Source organism: Triplophysa dalaica, chromosome 15, assembly GCF_015846415.1.
Source record: "Triplophysa dalaica isolate WHDGS20190420 chromosome 15, ASM1584641v1, whole genome shotgun sequence".
Lineage (NCBI taxonomy): Eukaryota > Metazoa > Chordata > Actinopteri > Cypriniformes > Nemacheilidae > Triplophysa > Triplophysa dalaica.
In genome coordinates, this window is record NC_079556.1 from 17781546 (window position 1) to 17800813 (window position 19268).

The following is a 19268-nucleotide window of genomic DNA, read 5'->3' on the forward strand; positions in this document are numbered from 1 at the left end:
ACAACACTTTTCATACAAAAAGCCAAGGTTATGTATATTAAATCATGTTTCAAACTATTTTGATCAAATTTAGAAATGTTTTATAACTCCGCCGCTAAACTATTGTTAAGCTTGTAAATGAAGATAAATGCATTCTCTATTGTTTATTTATTTTGAATTTTGTATTTAGTTTTATTTAATAATAATGTATTATTTACAATTGTATTGTATCTCCCCACGAATGGTAAAAAAATATATATATATGTATGTAATAGTAATAGTACTAGTAATTGAGGTAATTCAATAATATCATAAAATGTTTGATAAAAAATGAATGTATTTTACAGCAGTAAACACACATTTAGTCATAAAGGCATGATTTATTATTTGTGATCATCAAACCACTTTTATGGGACTGCATGAAAACTGGAAAAAAAGGTAATGGACCGCTCAGTACATTATGCTTTTATATGACACTACAGAGCTAAAAGCGTAGCAATGTCAACAATAGGAGTGTACTTATATCTAAGCACCCATAAATTCAAATTACTAAAATAATATTTACAGGCTCTAGACAACAAGTCTTTGGACATTTTCATATTAAATACAAATATATATTTATATATATATTGCATACATATTTGTTTGTTTTCCTCAACCTTAAGGATTGATCAAACATTATTTTAATTTGTGTTTCCCATAACAAGTTACTGTGCAATATGATTGACCTCTTGAGAATGACTTTGGGTCTCCCAGTATGCAAGTATCACATTACTTCAGGGGTGCGATATTGTTAAGAGCGGCTGCGTTGTTTCAGCTACTGAACTACATCTACAGTACTTCATATGATCCATCATGGACGTCCAATCCTATACTGACTTTAAAATATAGCTATAATATTCAAAGGATAGCCTCATCCGACCCTTTAATAGGTACAAGAGAAAACCAACAGCAGACTTCAACAAACAGATGCACGAATACAGCCAACTGAGTGGTGGACAAAAAGAGAATGGTCCCAGCTATTAATTCAGTGTGAGTTGAAAAGGTTTAATAGTGGCTTGTGTGAGAATGGCAGCAGGTTCAGTGTGGTAGGGCTCAGTCCACCTCCATCTCTCCGGACGGAGGTTTCGTCTGCTGATTGCCTTTGCTTTCAGCACCTTGTTGTGAAGCAGGGCCATTGTGTGCCCCATTGTTTTTATCTCCCTCTTCTATGGGCTCCTCGGTTCTGGGTTTGGGTCGGGTGAGCACTGGACTGCAAATCTCCTCTAACTCCTGTAATTCAACACAGGTCAGATGGATTGATATACAGTTTATATGGATGCATTTCAATAATTTCAATATTTCATTACATGAAACTGATGTAGATCATAATTTCAGGGTTTTTATGGACATGTTTCCATGCCCAGTAGAGTTCTTCATTATTAAAGGTGTGATCATCCTAGTTTGTCAACTATCATGATAAGATGCTGTTTTTACTAAGAAAGTGGTACAAACCTGTATCTTTTGAATGATGTCTGCTACTTTGACTGCTGGGTCTTGAGCAATCGTGAGTTTGCTTTGGGCATTCATCTTTGCATTCATCCAGGCCAAGGCTTCATTTACACTCTTCTCAACGACACCCATCTCCTCAGCGCTCAAATGCTGGTAACGCTCATCCTGTTGGTCAAATGTCAAAGATGTGATTCATGTATCTCAACTCCCATTCCTAGTACACATTATACCACTATCATGTAAGTGCATTACAGAACAAAGAAATTTACAAAGAAATTGTTCTACTATGGTAGTCAATGGTGGCCATGAACTGTTTTATAACAAGCATGCTTTCAAATATCTTTCGTATTTGTGTTCCACACAAGAAAAGAAAATCCTACTGATTTGGAATAACATTGGAGTGAATAAATGATGACAGAATTTTTCATTTTTAGGAACAACAAGAGAGCCCAACCAAACAATGGTTATACCTAAGATGATCATAAATCATACTATCACAGACAATGACCCAAATGACCCGCACAATTCAAAAAATGGTAATTCAACACATCACCAATATTAAAAACCATCATCTCTGTGCACATGTTCCCTGAGGACATTGGGACACTAAATAGCTTTCAGATGATGAAAATAATTAAAGTTGTGAAGTTAATTAGGCCAGTAGAGCAGTGTAAAGCTATTATTCCAAATAAGCTCATTCATTTCTGTAAAAAGGAGGCTGAATGTCACACTTTGGGTGCTAAATACACAACAAGCAAGAACTTATATATCGAAATATGAAACTGAACACTCATGGTCCGAAATCAATTTCCTTGATCTTTATGAAATTAACGAACCGTAATACTTAGAAAAGATAGCGCTCATACATCTTGGTTGATTGAGAATATTCCTTATTGCAATTTCAAAGATTGAAATGGATTTGTGACTTTTGATTTCTAATTTCAGTTGCAAGACATGACCAACAGATTCCAAACGAGAGGGTATGAGTCTGAAGTTTTATCAACAACAACAGAAAGAGTTAATGCTATGGATAGGAAACAGTTATTGTACAAAAAGAATCAAGTAATACAATGTCCCAACTCTAATCGGGTCTTTTTTCAACAACGTAGAGTACTGAGGCTGCAAAAAATTAATTCTAATTGGGATATCATAGAGCAATTTTTCAGAGAATCCAATGGTTAGTTCGCCTACTATACGAAATAAGGTGGTCTGGAGTTATCTTCCGGCACCTGAGAAGAAAACGTCGCTCGGTTCTTTAATTGGTCATTTTGTGATAACATGGTGAAAATGAACACTTTTACTGATGTGACTTCTGGGAAAGTCTATCCAATTGAATCTTTTATTAACTACAACTCTCGTATGTAATATATAGGCCAGAATATGAGTGTGGCCTTTTATATATTAGTTAAACCATAAGGAAACTGTGTTTAAAGTCACCATGCAATCAAACAGGAAAATTCTAAGTGTTTAACACAGGGTTGCAGTGATTATTATAAATGAATTATCTGTGCACACCATTATTTTTTTTATTCATTTGCACTTGTAATCTTAAATCAAAAACGTTAAGCTCCTCTCCTACTCTCAACAACAACTCTTCACCACATGACGTCAGCAACTAATAAGAGGTAGGACTATCATGACTGTCCAATGGCCCTCCCCTCCAGGCCCAACTTACCAAAAAACAATCAGAAAGGGAAGTTTCACTCGGATACATGTCACTATACGGAAAAGAAGTTTCATGGTGACTTTAAGAGTGTCTGAACCTTAGTGTGCTATTCACACAAGAAATATGCTATATCCGATGACTTGACATTATTAAGATGTTGGTCATGCTTGTGAGACTTCACTTCACAAGTGATTGGAATTGAATCTATCCCATGTTCTAGAAGAGGGGGAAATAGATTAAAACGGCACTTGCAACGTGAACCCATTTGGAAGTCTCCTGAAGTTAATGAAGAAATTGACTTCTTACCATTCTTGTAGGTTTCATAATTACAAAAAAAATCTTTCTATGTTATTATTTATATTATTATGTGTTGTAGGTATGCATGTATTTATAATTTAGAAACGCGTAATCTACACTCTTCACTACACTACAGATGCATATATCCAAAAGTACTTGCAATGCATAGACCTTTTGCAGTATATAAGCAATATATTTTATCAATGTAAGCATTGGCAACAATGTATGGCTTGTATATGCATACCCTTGAGTCATTTGGTGTTACTAAATGTACTGGTGTTATTTCACCAGTTAAGCTAAAATATCAAAAAGACTCCACACTAAGACTATCATATATATATCTTACTCAAAATTGCTTACCTTCTGTTTATAGGCATCCGCAGTCTTCATAAATAGCTGTATTTTCTTGCCTAGCTCATCAAATGCTCTGGGTCTGCCCTCATGCTCTCTGTACCGTTCTTCAATGGGCCCACCAAACTTCTACAAAACACAACATCCTGCTGTGACAAACGGCTCATGCTCATTTTAAAAATGGGCTTTTAGCAGGACTAACTGAATCTATTGACTACATTAAATCAAAGCTTATTAATGCAAAACCATGCAGAGTTAATTGAATACAATGAAATTATTTTTTCTGCACGCTCCAGGACGGAAAACATAACATTTTTGATGCCATTAAGAGCAACAGAGAGAATCGCAAAAGTAATGATGGTTATTAACCTAATTTTCAGAACACTCCCTCGTCTGCCATCGGTTTCCAAAACAGATAGTTCCACCCCAAACAATGTTATTGCATTTAGGTGGATAAGATGTTAAAAAAGCAATAATCTTAGAGTCTAACAGCGCTATACAGTTGACAATTTTTTATATTTAAGCCTACTAATGGCTTTTTTTGTAGAGGTCTACGCATTAAAACATGGGTTGACACAGTATTTTATCATAGTAAACAATCTGTTTAAGCTATCTGTTTGAGCTACTGCTACATAACTATATTGGCTAACCAATGGCATCAGTTTGAGGCATGGTGATCGATTTGTCCCCACTACTGGGATAAACAGTCAGTATTTTTGCAATTCTCTCTGGTTCTACTAGTTTCAATGAGAGATCAACTATATATCCTTCTCATGAAATGTGTACAAAATGAGAATCTATAATAATCATTCTTCGAGATAATTATATAAGATCACTTGAAAAATGTTAATACTAGGGATGTTAAATGATTAATCGCACCCAGAATAAAAGTTTGTGCGTACTTTGTGTTTTTATTTTGAATTTAAAAAACAAATACACTTGCTCATAGCCTACATGTACATATTCAATAAATATAACATGTATATATATTTAAATTTTATATAATTTTAATAATTTATAAACATTTATTGATATTTTATATGTTTGTAAATACATACGTATGCATGTACTGTATTTCTGTGCTTGTATAAATACACAATTAATTTGCACAGTAAACAGACATACAAACCTTTTTTTGGTTTTTCGTTTAACAGCCCTTAAAATACCTACTTTTAGTTCAGACAATTTGTCCTGGTAGATCTCTTTCTCCTGGTCTTCTCCTTCTTCATACAGCCAGTTCTCTGTGTCTTCCAGCATTAGGATGAGTCGATTGCTTTCCTGAAAAGACATTCACACAAAACAGTGGTAACAAAGATAGCGTATACAACTTATTTTTACGTGCTGTTCTATTAAATTTGTAAAAAAGTTTGAGAATGGCAGGGATGGGATAGATTATTTTCAAGATTAAAAAGCAGTAAACTCCCCAGTGTTATCTCTGAGAGCAACCGCTGTACAGACAACAAAGAGATTATGTTCTCACATCTTCAGTGACAAATTTCTCATAGATGCCACACAGTTTGTCTCTCAGGTCATAAACATATTCTTCCACTCCATTTTTAGCATCGTTCCTCTCCTTTTCCAGCTTGTCCTGAATGATCATTTTTTTCTGAAACACAGAATACAAAACAATACATTCAGAAACTACATTATTTTAATGTTTTACTCATCTTCTAACATTCTTGATTAACATTATAATTTACAGCTATTAGTCCAAGCAACTTCTAAATGTAATTCAACACATTCATGAGTAAACAACAAGAAATCACGATAGAAGTCATTACATAAAACCCCCAACAGAGATAAACAACGGCAGCCAGACATGTTTTTCTTCTACTTAAGACAAAATGCATACAATAGAACAAGGCTGTTCTATTATTATCCAAAACTTATCATCACACATTACATATATTAAGTCTTTAATGAAATATTGAAAGTAACGGAAAGTGTGGGACATGATCTGTATTGCCACTTAACTGACGTAATGATCTACAAATATCTTTTCCCTAGGGTCTGAATTGAGCTCAGTCATGGATATTTAGGGCAAATGCTAAATCCTTCACATCATTTCAGCAACAAGCCCATTGTAAAATACCGTGTGGAACATTCATTCTACTGGACAATGGCTGCCATGACAATAGTAATAGTAAATAGTACTAGTAAAACTTGCCAAGATGAGATTTTATTTGCTGATTATTTTTAGTTTTTGTTTTTATAAGACTATTTTCAACAAATTGTTATATTGTTTATTGTAAGTCAAGTTTGCTCACAACTTGAATTGTAAAATATACCTAAAATAAATTCTGCCCAAAATCAAGCTCTGCTTTGAAACAGGCATCAAAATGCATTGGGTGGATGCACATTAAAGAGAACTACTTTGAAGTGTTAAATTAATCCCAGCCGTCTGACTATACTCAGGGGATCTGAGGCAGACTGAAATTGAAGTTAAAAGCTTGAACTCACCTCATATTCAACAAAATGATTGAGCAAATCTTTATCCAGCTGTCTGGTGGTGCTGGCCACGATGGGCAGATCAACACTCTTAACCTTTGTTTTGGGTTTGCTACCACTTGCACCTTGCTCTTGCTTATCAGAAGCACCATCCTTTAGAAAAAAAACAATGTTGACAAATGAAGGCAAATACAAAACTATCAGGTAAAATATAGCATTTAAAAGTGTGCTATTGAATTTTCCACCAGTTACTACAGACCACTTCACAAGTTGTAAACACTGGACCAAATATTATTTTTTATAATCTTTCATACAGTATTTCTAGGATATATTGTACCTTACTGCCAGAGTTATTCATTCTTTCCTCATCAGTGCTGGGTTCTCCTTGGCCTTCATGATCCACCTGCATTTTATTCTATGAAAAAGAATATTAAAATAGCATAAGTGATTCTGCACCACACACACTCCAAAGATAAACTGAAAAAGTTCAGTGCCCATATCTGCTTGTTATGTCAATTCTTTAGCAGAGCACCACTGAACAGCTAAATGCATCACGTTTCTTGATATAACTTTTGTTGTTAATTGTGCATGTACGTATGTCTCTACCTGTTCTTCAGGCCGGCCTTCGTTCTGTACAGTAGGTTCTGTGTCCATCTGTACATCATCTGTCTCTCCTTTCTGCTTCTCTATAAGTGAAGCACTGGACACGCTGAAGATCCCGTGCACGTTCACACGCACTTTCACCTTGACCTTTGAACTGTCACCATCAGGTTGCGGTACAACGTTCTGGATAGTAAAGCGGCCTGACAGCAGCAGAACAACAAGACAATCAGAACCAGAATAAAAAAACAATCATTAACTGGTTGACTCATATTGCTTTTACCAATTAATTTGAATTTGTCTCAATTTTAAAAACATAATTTTTTTGGACAATTCATTCGCTGGTGCTCAAGTTTGACCGTTATTATACATTTCATTTATATAGATTTTTTTAACATTTTTTAGTTTTTGTAATATTTAAATAATATGATTGTTATTTTAAGTGCTTCAGCATTTCCACTTAACTTAATTTTGTAATATAGTACAGTACTAATTAATACTGGGTGGATTTCATTCATATTACATGAAATAACAATGTAATAAAGAAAATTTACGATTAGTTACTCAATTGAGTTTTGACCCATAATTTAGCATGTCACATGAAAACATAATTATAACGTAATGTTCATCAAACTTTCTCAACAGATTCATGGGATTGCCACATGGGAGTGTATTGGGCCCTCTTATATTGTTGCATGCTCAATATAGAGATATTTCAGCCAGCAGCTGATGTGATGAGAGTTGAAGCTTATGGGACAGCATGTCTCAGTCCTAATTACCTGGCAGTTGGGTGGTGACACACCCCTGAGGTTAAGACTAACCCACTTCAGCTGGAATAACAGGTGCTCTGACACAATGGAGCACAATGTTGAGGCCATTCTTAATCAAATGAGGACATGAATGACTATTTCAGGATCCCCTGAGCTTTCCACCACCGTCTCACTTTGGTCGTGAATTAGGCTAGAGAAACCCAACTAAAACGATATAGTGAATTATCTCAAAGAATCATTATAATCTGATTCATCACTTAAGAATGACATGACACAATGTCAGCCTCAACACTTTGGAAGTCATACGACATACTGTGATACGCACCTATTCTGGTATCAGGATAGGGCAGTTCATGTGGAGAGCTATAGAACGCTTCCAGGTCAAAAGGATCCTTCTTGTGGAAGGTTATGACTTTGGAGAAAGGTGCAGCATGGTTCTTACTGTACACCTCACATTCACTGAAAGGAAAAACAGAATATAAATTAAAAGAAACAATGACTAACGCTTAGTCAAATTGCTTGGAAAAGTTTATTTATTTAATAAGGTACGCACATCGCACACTTGCTTGACACTTTGTTCAAACCCTGATAGCGTTCCATAATTTTGCCTACACTAAATTTGTACAACTATTCACTTTCACAAATCTAGTGTGTTCTTGATTGTCAGGCCAATTTGATGCTGTCTCAAAAGTTTTCAGCCTGTGTTTCATTGTATGTGGTTTCTTTTATAAGTCTCTGTGATATTCTGATCTCTTGTTTTCTTTTTTGACCTGATTTATCGACTGCCAATTGAAAATCATAAGTGTTGCTAAAAAATAACAGCGTACCTTTTCTCAACAAGCTGCAGGGTATAATTCAAGGTTACATTCATACTCACAGTGCAGAAGGCGCTCGATAAATTATGCAATATGCATAGCAATTCAATACAAAGCATGAGGCGTTTGTTCAAACTCTGAGCTTGAGCAATAGCGACGCTTGCCTTAACAAGCACCAGTGAGTAATTACATGGAATAAAGAAAACTAGAATAAATAACTCAGCTGTGTAGCGGATTTATAAATGGATGTTTAGATTGTGTTAGACTGAGACGCCTCTTACCCAACACTTTCATCAGTTTGAGACTTCCAGCGAAGAGTAATTGGGAAGGGAACGGCATCTGTAATGGAGAACTCTCTGACTTTGAAGGCTGGAGACAGGATTGCGCACTTACCACACACACACACACACACAAGCGCACACACATAGATACCAAAAATGAACATTTATGTATACACAAGCAAATGCTGTTACATAAGCTGTCTAAATAGGGTTTTAACGTTAGAAATCAGGGAAAGCATAATCCATGCACAGACCACAGATTTCATCTTGTTTTATGGCTCTCCCATGCAAACGCTCGCTACTGTGTCTGTGTTTACACCTACAATTGCTGTAGTCAAGGCCATTTTCACATTTATAAATTCAGCAGACACTTATCCAAAGCAAATTACAACCCATTCAAGGAATGCTTTCGATCAGTTTGTGTGCTGCCTGGAAATCATCACAAGCTTTAGTTGAGCTATGAGAAAATTCTACAATGCCAGAGATGAGTCTGGGGAATTGCTCATATTGTCGTTTCATTTCCTGTTATTAAGTTCAAGTGACATCTTACCTGTAGGGCACATCCGCGTGCCACAGCCTCATCTGCGTTTAGTGTGGTGCTGATGTCTTTACAGAAGAACTTTGAAATTCTGTCCTTAATGGTTGGAATCCTGGTGGCTCCACCCACCACCTCAATGGCATAGATCTCATCTCTACTAAGCTCTGTACAAGAATTTAAATAGCAGGAAATGTATCAATCTGTATCATCTGGTGAATGTCCAATGGGTGCTTTTTGGTTAAGTTAACATTTTCTCATCCTCATGCTGTTACAAACCAGTCTTTCTTCTGTCCGTGGAACACCAAAAGAGTTGAGCAAAAACGTAATGCTTTTTTTCCCCCCACACAACAATGGTAAATGTGAATAAATTATTGTGAAGTATATTTATGTTTGTGTATGATAAAATACAAGGAGTAATGCCTTTATTTGAAAATGCGGACATTAGGCTTGTCACAATATCAGGTTTTTTTTAATTCGCTGTAACAGTATTATCATGATATGTAATTTCTAATAACGAATAATGCTATGAGTCAAATTCTTCTTTTTTTTCTTTTTATTCTTCTTTGGCAACAAACCACACTTAAAATTTGAGTGTACGGATTAGAGAGAAAGTTTGTTATAATTTTGGATCAAAGGGAAAGTTCACCCAAAAATGACAATTCTCTCATCACTTATTCATCATCTTGTCATTTCAAACCTGTATGACTTTCATCTTCCGCAGAACACAAAAAAAGATACTGTGAAGAATGTTGGTCACCGAACAGTGCCAGCAAGTCAATAAGTGCCAGTTTACAACAATCTTCAAAATATCTTATTTTTAGTTCTGCGGAAGAAATAAAGTCATAGAGGTGGTTTGAAATAATGGTATTTCATCATGGTATTTAATATCATGGTTATTGACATTGATAGCGATATTTTGTGACACTCCAGTGGAAATAGAAATATGAGCTGTCAGCTCCAATAAAGGGTAAAACTTCCAGGAAAAGGTACATTTTGGTCTGTTACTCACAAAATTAATATATTGTTCAAAAGCAGAGAGGACACAGTTTGATGACTACAGTTTGATGACTATTAATTTGTGCTCTATTTGAAGAAAATGTTAAGAAAAATCACCAGTTTGATTGTCAATATTAATAGTCATTATATGAATAAATGACAATCAGAAAGTAGAGAAATATTCATTTAATCTTCAGTATCGGCAGATATCACTCTAAATATTCGTCTGTCAGTATCAGTGGAGAATCTGTGCATCTGTGCATCTCTAGTTTTTCATTGTTTGAATAAGAGCTATGTGAACACGTTATTCTGACCATTTCTACTCCTTGTATAACTCATAAAGAAAGTCATGTTTGGAACATTTGCCTAAAAAATATTCTATTTCGACCAAACTGTGCCTAAAAATAAACTGGCTCATCTGCTGCTACTTACTTGATTGTTCCATGACCGATTTCAACGGCGCCTCCACTCTCATCAACAGTTGAGCGCACATCTCTTCAAACTGAACCCTGTTTCGAAACACAATGACACATGAAAACCATGAATTCAACTTCATACAAACAGTTATCTCTTCCAAAATCGTGACATTTGAGTTACCTGTTCAATTTTCCATGGACATCTATGTCATTCATGAAGCACTCGATGTTGAGAGGCAGGTCAGAAGAGTTTGCACTCATGAGTTTCTTCAGCTTCTCACACTCCTGATAGAGCCTCAGCAAGGCCCTCGGGTTGTCTTTAACATTTAGTTTGAAACGCTTTTTGAAGTCTTCGCAGAAATATTCCACGAGCATTTCGTCAAAGTTGCGACCGCCCAAGTAGGGGTCGAATGCTGTGGCCAGAACCTGTGAGAAAAATGGTCTTGTTGTCTATTAAATCTACTTTAAGCATATTCAACAACATGGTAGAAATAACACAGACCTTCAATTTCCCCTTGTTAAAGGAAGCAATAGAAACTTGATAAGACGAATGCCCAATATCAACAAACACAACATTACGGGGCTTCTCCTCTGGGTTTGGCAGGTCCTGTTTATAGATCCCATATGCCAAGGCCACTGCAACAGACAAGATATGTGAAATGCATTTAAAAAAACTTAATCGTGATAATTAACAGAAGAAAGAATATTAAAATATTTCATTATCATCCTCCACTTACAGTACATATAATATCATGCACATACTGTAGGTCTGTCACAGTTCAACCAAAATTCTGTATTCATTTACTTACTCTCTTGTCATTTCAAACCTTTATGACTTTCTTCCATCCGAAGAACACAAAAGAACCGAACAGCACTGGACCCCATTATAAATAATAATAAATGCAAGTGAATGGGGTCCAGTTAAAAACAGTTTTCAAATTATCTTCTTTTGTGTTCTGTGGAAGTAATAAAGTCATACAGGTTTGAAATGACAAAAGGGTGAGTAAATGATGACAGTATTTTTATTTTTGGGCGAACTGTTACTTTATTTCTGCGGTCTCTTTCTACTTACATAATTAAATAATCTCAAATCAATATTTCATGTCCATTTATTTGACTGGTATGTAGCCACTTATTAAGAAGAACTCAAATATAACACCTTTGGGGATACAAGACCCCTACAGTTCATGTCAGGGTCATGATCACCATGTCAGACTTTATTTATGTAACTGCACGACTGCACATTATCATCCCTTACTCTCTTTTGGTGTTTGTTAAACAGCTCACTGAGATACAATGGACATCGAATAACCTTCATATTATTACTCCAGCTTATCTCTTTGTAAATCTGCCACTGTAAATGTTCTACGTTATTTGTCAGCATGATCTTTAATTTATAAAATGCCTGAAGAAGTGGTTGTTCTAGGTAGGGATTATCTATCTGTACTCTATCAAACCACTGTAGATAACAAGAACAGCTGTTTGTTAACCAGCAAGGAGCCTGCATCATTATGATGAGAAACATTTGCGGTTATGAACATGACTAATGAAATTAATAATTACGAAAGGGAAGGAAGCCGTAATCATTTGTCGTAATTGAAAATGAAACCCTGTTCAAGTCAATCATCACACATAAAACACGTTACATTCAGCTAGGTGACATGATATCTCAAAAAGCTCACTAACAGAAAGAAACTTGTATGTAATGACGTTATCTAAATGAATGAATCAGAGTGAAACTAAATAATTCCCAGTGCATAAGAGCATAAAGATAGTTTGGCCTATAACGATGTCAGCAAATATCTGCACATCTGATATAAGAAAAAATCATAAAATAGTTCATTCATAAAAATAATCAAGTAAATTGTTAAAGAGAAAAACGACAAGAATCAATGCAAAATGCACTGACCTACCATTACTACTTAAATGACAATTTCGGTTTGATTTTACTAACCTGCTGTTGTGTCATTAATCAGCCTCAAGCAGTTCAGTCCAGCAATCTGAGTGGCATCCATCAAAGATCTCCTCTCTACATCAGTGAAGAAGCTGGGGACCTGGTGAGAACATTATAGAACGTAAGTGTAGTGGAGTAGGCGGGACGAGACCGTGGTTCGAGACCGGTAAGTAATTGTTAATGAGCTCCAGCTGTGCGCGCACCGGTCTCGAACCACGGTCTCGCCCCCCCTACTCCACTACAGTAAGCATGTCAACGGTGCAATTATGTGCCATTGTGTCTGAGGTTTGTCCTGTTAAGAATCACTTACAGATATCACACAGTCCAACACAGGCTTCTTCAAGGCGTGCTCAGAAGTTTCTTTCAACTTGGTAAGCAACATGGCCGTCATCTGCTCGATGGTAAACACCTTGTCCTCGTTCAGATAACGTACCTATGACATCGACATAAAAAAATTCCTAAGAGAATCTTTGAAATGTTTTTCGAACAGGTGTATTGAACAGGTCATTTTACGAGGACGCTGATTCATTCGGCATTAAGTCAAAACTTCTTCCACAGTCAATTTATTTTTAAACCAGCTGCAAAAACACCTTTGTCTGATGTCCTTTTGCTTCTGATGTCAGAAACTCATTAACGCATGACCGCCCACGTACACGTCAACAATGCTTATTCAACCGATTTAAACAAGGGGCCGCCTGACAAAACTTCCTGGCAGTCTGTCTCACCTGCCACTCTGCATTTTCCTCTGAATGAACCCAATTTTGAAAAAAGTTTATTATTTTAAGGTCCTCAATTTAAAGCAGTTTTGAAAAGACGCACTGTGATATCAGTTCTTCATTCTTCCTATTATAATCTTTTTCAAGGAATTTGCTTTCGTCATCTTAATCAGCTTTGTATACTTGGAGTCGCAATGTCTCATCTTTATCTACACAGCTTAATAAATACGACCAAACAGAACACAGTTGTATCACCTTTATTCCAGTGCTGCCATTGTCCAGTTTGTGAAGGCTGTACGGCATCTTGGATTTCTCCCCCTGAACGTATGGATCATCATATGCTCGACCGTGAAACTTCTTAAAGCCATGAACCGAGTTCTTAAAGTTAGTTATGACCTGTAGGGAAATTGTTTATTGGTTACTGGTTCAAACACATTCTATTTACTCGATCTTTGACAGTAAGACAGTACCTGACTCTTCGCAGCATTTCCAACGGTTCGGTTTTTGGACGCCAGTGAAATGCATGCTCTGTTGGTAAAGAACATATTCACACATTTATAAACACTATCATGTCAATTTTAATATTCAGAAGAGCTGCATTCAGTAACCTGAATCAGGAGAGGGGGGATCAGCACCTTGGACAGCGTCTTTAGTTTATTACCGTGTACATACCCAAACCATCCCATGGTGTCAAACAAACGATTGAGATTTACACATTTTAGAACAAAAATGTAATCTAGACATATACAGTATGTTATTCCTTAATAAAGCCAGCAAGGTCATATAGATTCTACATCCACTTAACTAAAACATGTCAGTGTTGTTGTGGGATAAACGGCAGATGCGCTCACACCATAATTTGATTTGAGTAAGCGCCGCAGTGACTTGACACAGCACGTTTGTGTTTTCTTTCTAGGCCATTTGACTAAAAACATGTTTTTGCCTTCTTCAGAAAATTCGTCATAAAGTACATGGTAAAATATGTGGTTTTACGTGCTGCCCCGCCCAAATTTGTGGACTTGTCCACTGGAAAACCAACACGACGACACGGTCACAGTCTCGTGGATTTGCCCCATCCAGAGTGTCAGATTATACCGTTCACGTGCAGTACTGCCGCACACCTTTTTCAGTGATCGACGCTGCTCAAAACGCCACAAAACAGAGAATGTAATCTAATTATTGTATTAATGACGTGTATTTTTCAAAATCCAGACAATATCAAACGCCGTCTCCTCATTTAAATGAACCGCATACACACACAACTGCAAGACAGACTACTATAAAACGTGTTTATAGATTTTCCATAAAGGGCATGCAATCTTTTGGAAATCCTCCAACAGTTATTTAACTGAAAGATGATTATTCACTTTGAATTGTAGCTGATAAATAGCTCCAATGTACAATGCATTAGGTGTTTAGTTTGCATCTGCGGTCACAGTTAGGAGCAAAATACATGGATCAGGAACACGGCCAGCTAGGCAACAGAAAACGTTGCGTAACAACACACAGCATCATTTTACAGGGAAATGCTGTACTTACGGAGTGCATCTGTCACTGTATTCATTTGCAATGGTTTCAATGCCGCCGCTCCTGGCAACAGCGATGTAACAGTTCTGGAAACCCATATCAATGCCCACCACAGACATGTTCAGTCCTTATTTCTTTATACTTAACACCTCCAGTCCAGTTTTGAGCGCTTGAGCTGGGTGAGGTTAACACAACACCCCTATTCTACGGTGTGTGTCTGTCGTTTATCGAGACGGCGCTTTTAACCGAGCTAGAAGATGCACTCGCTATAATGTAAGTCTAGCTTTCTATAGATAACTCGTCCACTCTAATCCTAGCAAATTACGCTTCTACTGCATTCTTGCAGACTCCACTGATATTGTAAACCGGCAATATGGGTAAACCTGCGCATTTGGAGACTGAAATCGAGCCAAACCCCGCCTACTGGTGTACGTGATTGGCTACTGGACACAAGACAAGCTCGTCGATTGGTGCAGCATCCAAGATAAGAACGAAAAATCTAGAACCAGGCGAAAGAAGCTCCCATTTCTACGTCACCGGGAATGACCGTGCAACTTAATGACCTATGAGAATAGATGGTTAACCTTCATGATGGGGCCCATCGCTGGATGTGGAGTAATAATAATAATATTCAACCCGTCATCATTGTCATATTTAAAAAATATCTCAACCCAACAGATATTACGTCGTGACGTCGATTATATTTTCATGTATTTGTTTAATCAATATTTAACCAGAATATGTCTGATAAAATGAAAGTTAATGTTTATTTTTAGCTGTAAAAATCTGTTTTGTAGTCGAGCTGCTGATTTAAAACGTCTAAAGCCTGACACTTGTAAGAGACGCTTTATAAAAGGGATCATTGGATTCATCGGTTCTTTTGTTTATAACAGTTTTATTAACAATAATTAGCAGTTTTTTAATGGAGAATATAAGCGGTGTTTAATACAAAGAAGTATTAAAAACAAAAAAAATAAGTCGGGTAGTTTATAAAACGTTGTGTCATTTATTACATGTAGTGTATTTATCTATACAGTTAAATTAATAAATATATGTAATCAAATATATGAAACATATAACATATACATTATTGTTTATTTTATATTATTACGTACTTTTTATTTGACTAAAAACTTCATTTTTAAAAATGATAAACCATCATCAACTTGGTTTGTAGCACTCACTTTTATTATGAAATGAAAACTACAACATCGTAACCGGAAGTTAATTATGTTGTCATACGTGAGCGATTGGAATCAGGAAGTGGAATTGTAATGTGCTATTTTGATTGAGCCCGACGCTATTTGAACCAACTAAATAAGAGTTTTAAAATGGGGCTTTTCGGAAAATCACAAGAGAAACCACCGAAGGACCTTGTAAGTAAAAACATTGTTTGTATTGGGTGACGGGATTTAACGGTGTCCTTAACAATGTTTAATCGCTATTGATAGCAGGCCTACAGATCCCCCTTTGCTAATGTTAGTTGACTGCTTAGTTAATCACATGTCAGTGTTTATTAATGAACACTTTATAGACACTTTAAACCTATATCTACTACTATGATACTTAGACTGTTATGGAAATCCAAACTGTTCTGAACGCTGTTAATTAAATATAACGTTAGATACAACAGGTATTTGACTTCTTATGTTAACTTAATCTCTCTTACATAGATCAATGAATGGTCTCTTAAAATCAGGAAAGAAATGAGGGTTATTGACAGACAAATCCGAGGTGAGCCCATAATAAAAATAAACAATCCTTCTTTTAAAAATATGTTATTTATTAAACAAATAACTGCTTATTCTAATCTTGTAATTCGATTGATACTTTTTACCATGTCATGATTGTATTATATTAAAAATCAATATAGGTACATTAATGATGTACATTTTCTGATTTTCATAAAGATATTCAAAGAGAGGAGGAGAAGGTGAAGAGGTCCATCAAGGATGCTGCTAAGAAAGGACAGAAGGATGTTTGCATCATTCTTGCCAAAGAGATTATTCAGTCAAAAAGAGCTATAAACAAACTGTATGCCTCAAAAGCCCAAATGAACTCTGTGCTTCTCAGTATGAAGAATCAGTTAGGTGAGTATAGTTGTTGTGCATCTTCAGATCCCACAGCAACAGTTAACATATGGTGTACACTAAATATCAGTAATAGTATATTTATATCTATAAGAAACACTTATGTCTCCTTACAGCTGTATTAAGAGTAGCTGGTGCCTTGCAGAAGAGCACAGAGGTCATGAAGGCCATGCAAAGCCTGGTTAAAATCCCAGAGATTCAAGCCACGATGAGAGAACTCTCAAAAGAAATGATGAAGGTCAGAAACCAACATGGTTTTTCCAATGTGAAAAGTAGACTTTAACTCAATATAGTACACAGTTTGGACTTATTGTGCATGATTTATTTTGCTCATGCCATAATGACCTAATATCCATCAACACTGATGTTCCACAGGCCGGTATTATAGAGGAGATGCTGGAGGATACACTAGGGGGTATGGAGGATGAAGATGAGATGGAGGAAGCAGCAGAGGCTGAGGTTGACAAGATACTATTTGAGATTACAGCTGGTAAAGAACACCTTAAACCTCACCCATTATTTGCACTGCTATGATCATTTTTCGTCTCTCCTGATTTTGCCTAGTGGTTGATGTCCTTAGTGAAGCTTGCATTCAAGTTCATCACAATTTCTTTTTTTGCTTTGCTACATAACAGGTGCTCTTGGTAAAGCTCCCAACAAAGTTACGGATGCCCTTCCTGATCCAGTGCCAATTGGGGCCACAGCAGCTTCAGAAGACGAGGAGGAAGAGGAAGATATCGAGGAGATGCAGTCAAGGCTAGCAGCGCTGAGAAGCTAGAGACCTTTTTCTCACATTCAAGCTTTTTAGGCATAGACAACAACACCATTTCTCATGTCCTCTGTTGTTATTCTTACACTTAAGAACAATGGGCATTTTGGTCTGGTAAATTTAGGGCTAAATTCTAACGGCACATAAAACAAACAGAATTTGGAGGGGATATAGAAGAGACAAAATGACTCTTGATTACATACTGTAGAAGGAAAAACAATCTTTTATGTTATCAAATGAACTGCATTTTCAGATACAGAAAGCTAGCAAGTTGACTTTTTTAAACCTTTCACTACATTTAAAGGCCTTCAATTTTTATTCAATGCCTATAGCTTAGCAGCTTGTCCAAGGAGGTGTTGTGCAGTGGTGTCATATCGGTGTTGGTCTTAGTCATTCTGTCTCTTCCGTCCAATTTGCTGTTTTATTCAAGCCTTACATAGGCAGAGTGAATAGTTCTTTCCTGTATCTGGTAAATTGGTTTTACCTTTACGGAAGCCATCACTTGTAAATCTTGTAAAAATAATGAATATAAAAATATTGCGGTTTGCATTGTTATTTTATAAATAAACACTCCCCTATAGATGCAGTGTGTGTTATACAAGAGTAAACAGGGGTTCAGAATAATGAAGTGGTTGTGATCAATAACTAGCTTGGTTTTGCAGCTGGATTGTTATCACACCAGGGGTTTCAGTTGTTCTTTTGTTCATTCACTGCTATTGCCTGGTATGATTCAAATTAATCATCTTATGTTTATGTGTTATTTACATGGGTGTTTTTATCATGCCTTTGCTAGTTGAGTAAGATGTACAATGATTTTGCATAGCTAAGTTAAAAAAATCCCAATAACAGTTCAACATGGCTTTAAAAGCACATCATATGTAATATGCTACAATAGCTTTTTATGAAAGGTGTACATGTAGTTCTTTAAATGAGGTCATGGGGTATGTTACATTTATTGGCTGAGTATTGAGTTTGCTTTAATTAAATATCTACATAAGATAAGAAAACAACTGTCCCCAGTAAAACAAAATTATAATTTATCTTCAAGACTATATTTTTAGTATGGCATGTCAAATTAATCATTGTAAACCCTGGCGGTGTTAAGTACAAAAATTCTGCCCAGAACCACACGTTATAATTATTTTAAGTCTGATCATTTTTAATGTCCTGAATGAACCAGATTATTTGGTTGTTCGACTTCATTTGAGACCTGGTTAAATGTTGTGGAAAAATGTGCACAAAAATCTGTACATAAGAAAAATTGTGTTGATAACACTAATAAATTTTACAGACAAATGTGTCAATATGTAAACCATATTTTGATCTCTATAAATATATCAGTCAGAACAGAGATTGACCAGCCAAGTTTAATTTTCGTTTGCATTCCTATCGGATTGATTTCACCTTTTCTCAATCTCTCTCTGTGTGACCACCTCCTGCATCACTCATCCAAAGCTTTGTGTAAGAAATCAGATATCTTCAGTGTCTTTGTGAACGGGAATCTAGGTTACTTGCCCCTATGGAAGCTCTTTATTGTTTCACATGCTTTCAAACTTTATTACAA

At 36.1% G+C, this 19268-nt stretch overlaps 2 protein-coding genes across 3 annotated transcripts; one reads left to right on the forward strand and one right to left on the reverse strand.

Moving 5' to 3' along the window:
- Positions 1 to 355: 355 nt before the first annotated feature.
- Positions 356 to 15274, reverse strand: hspa4l (heat shock protein 4 like). Of its 2 annotated transcripts, XM_056767528.1 has the most exons (19): positions 14858 to 15260; positions 13789 to 13846; positions 13574 to 13714; positions 12913 to 13035; positions 12603 to 12702; positions 11151 to 11284; positions 10830 to 11074; positions 10665 to 10741; positions 9249 to 9400; positions 8699 to 8805; positions 7928 to 8061; positions 6839 to 7035; positions 6570 to 6647; positions 6245 to 6385; positions 5265 to 5390; positions 4955 to 5062; positions 3794 to 3913; positions 1474 to 1635; positions 356 to 1251 (listed from the first exon to the last, which is right to left on the reverse strand). In XM_056767528.1, exons 1-19 carry the CDS (start codon positions 14962 to 14964, stop codon positions 1075 to 1077), a joined length of 2487 nt encoding a protein of 828 aa, XP_056623506.1. In that variant the 5' UTR covers positions 14965 to 15260; the 3' UTR covers positions 356 to 1074. The 2 variants fall into 2 exon arrangements, 1 of the variants encoding a protein (XP_056623506.1); XR_008909104.1 differs by lacking the exon at positions 356 to 1251 and having other exon boundaries at positions 1498 to 1635; positions 3794 to 3910; positions 4951 to 5062; positions 14858 to 15274.
- A 762-nt stretch (positions 15275 to 16036) lies between these two features.
- On the forward strand, positions 16037 to 19057 carry chmp3 (charged multivesicular body protein 3). The gene is made up of 6 exons (XM_056767530.1): positions 16037 to 16221; positions 16519 to 16579; positions 16756 to 16935; positions 17052 to 17173; positions 17311 to 17425; positions 17571 to 19057. The coding sequence occupies exons 1-6, from the start codon at positions 16177 to 16179 to the stop codon at positions 17711 to 17713; spliced, it is 666 nt and encodes a 221-aa protein (XP_056623508.1). The 5' UTR covers positions 16037 to 16176; the 3' UTR covers positions 17714 to 19057.
- Positions 19058 to 19268: the final 211 nt, after the last annotated feature.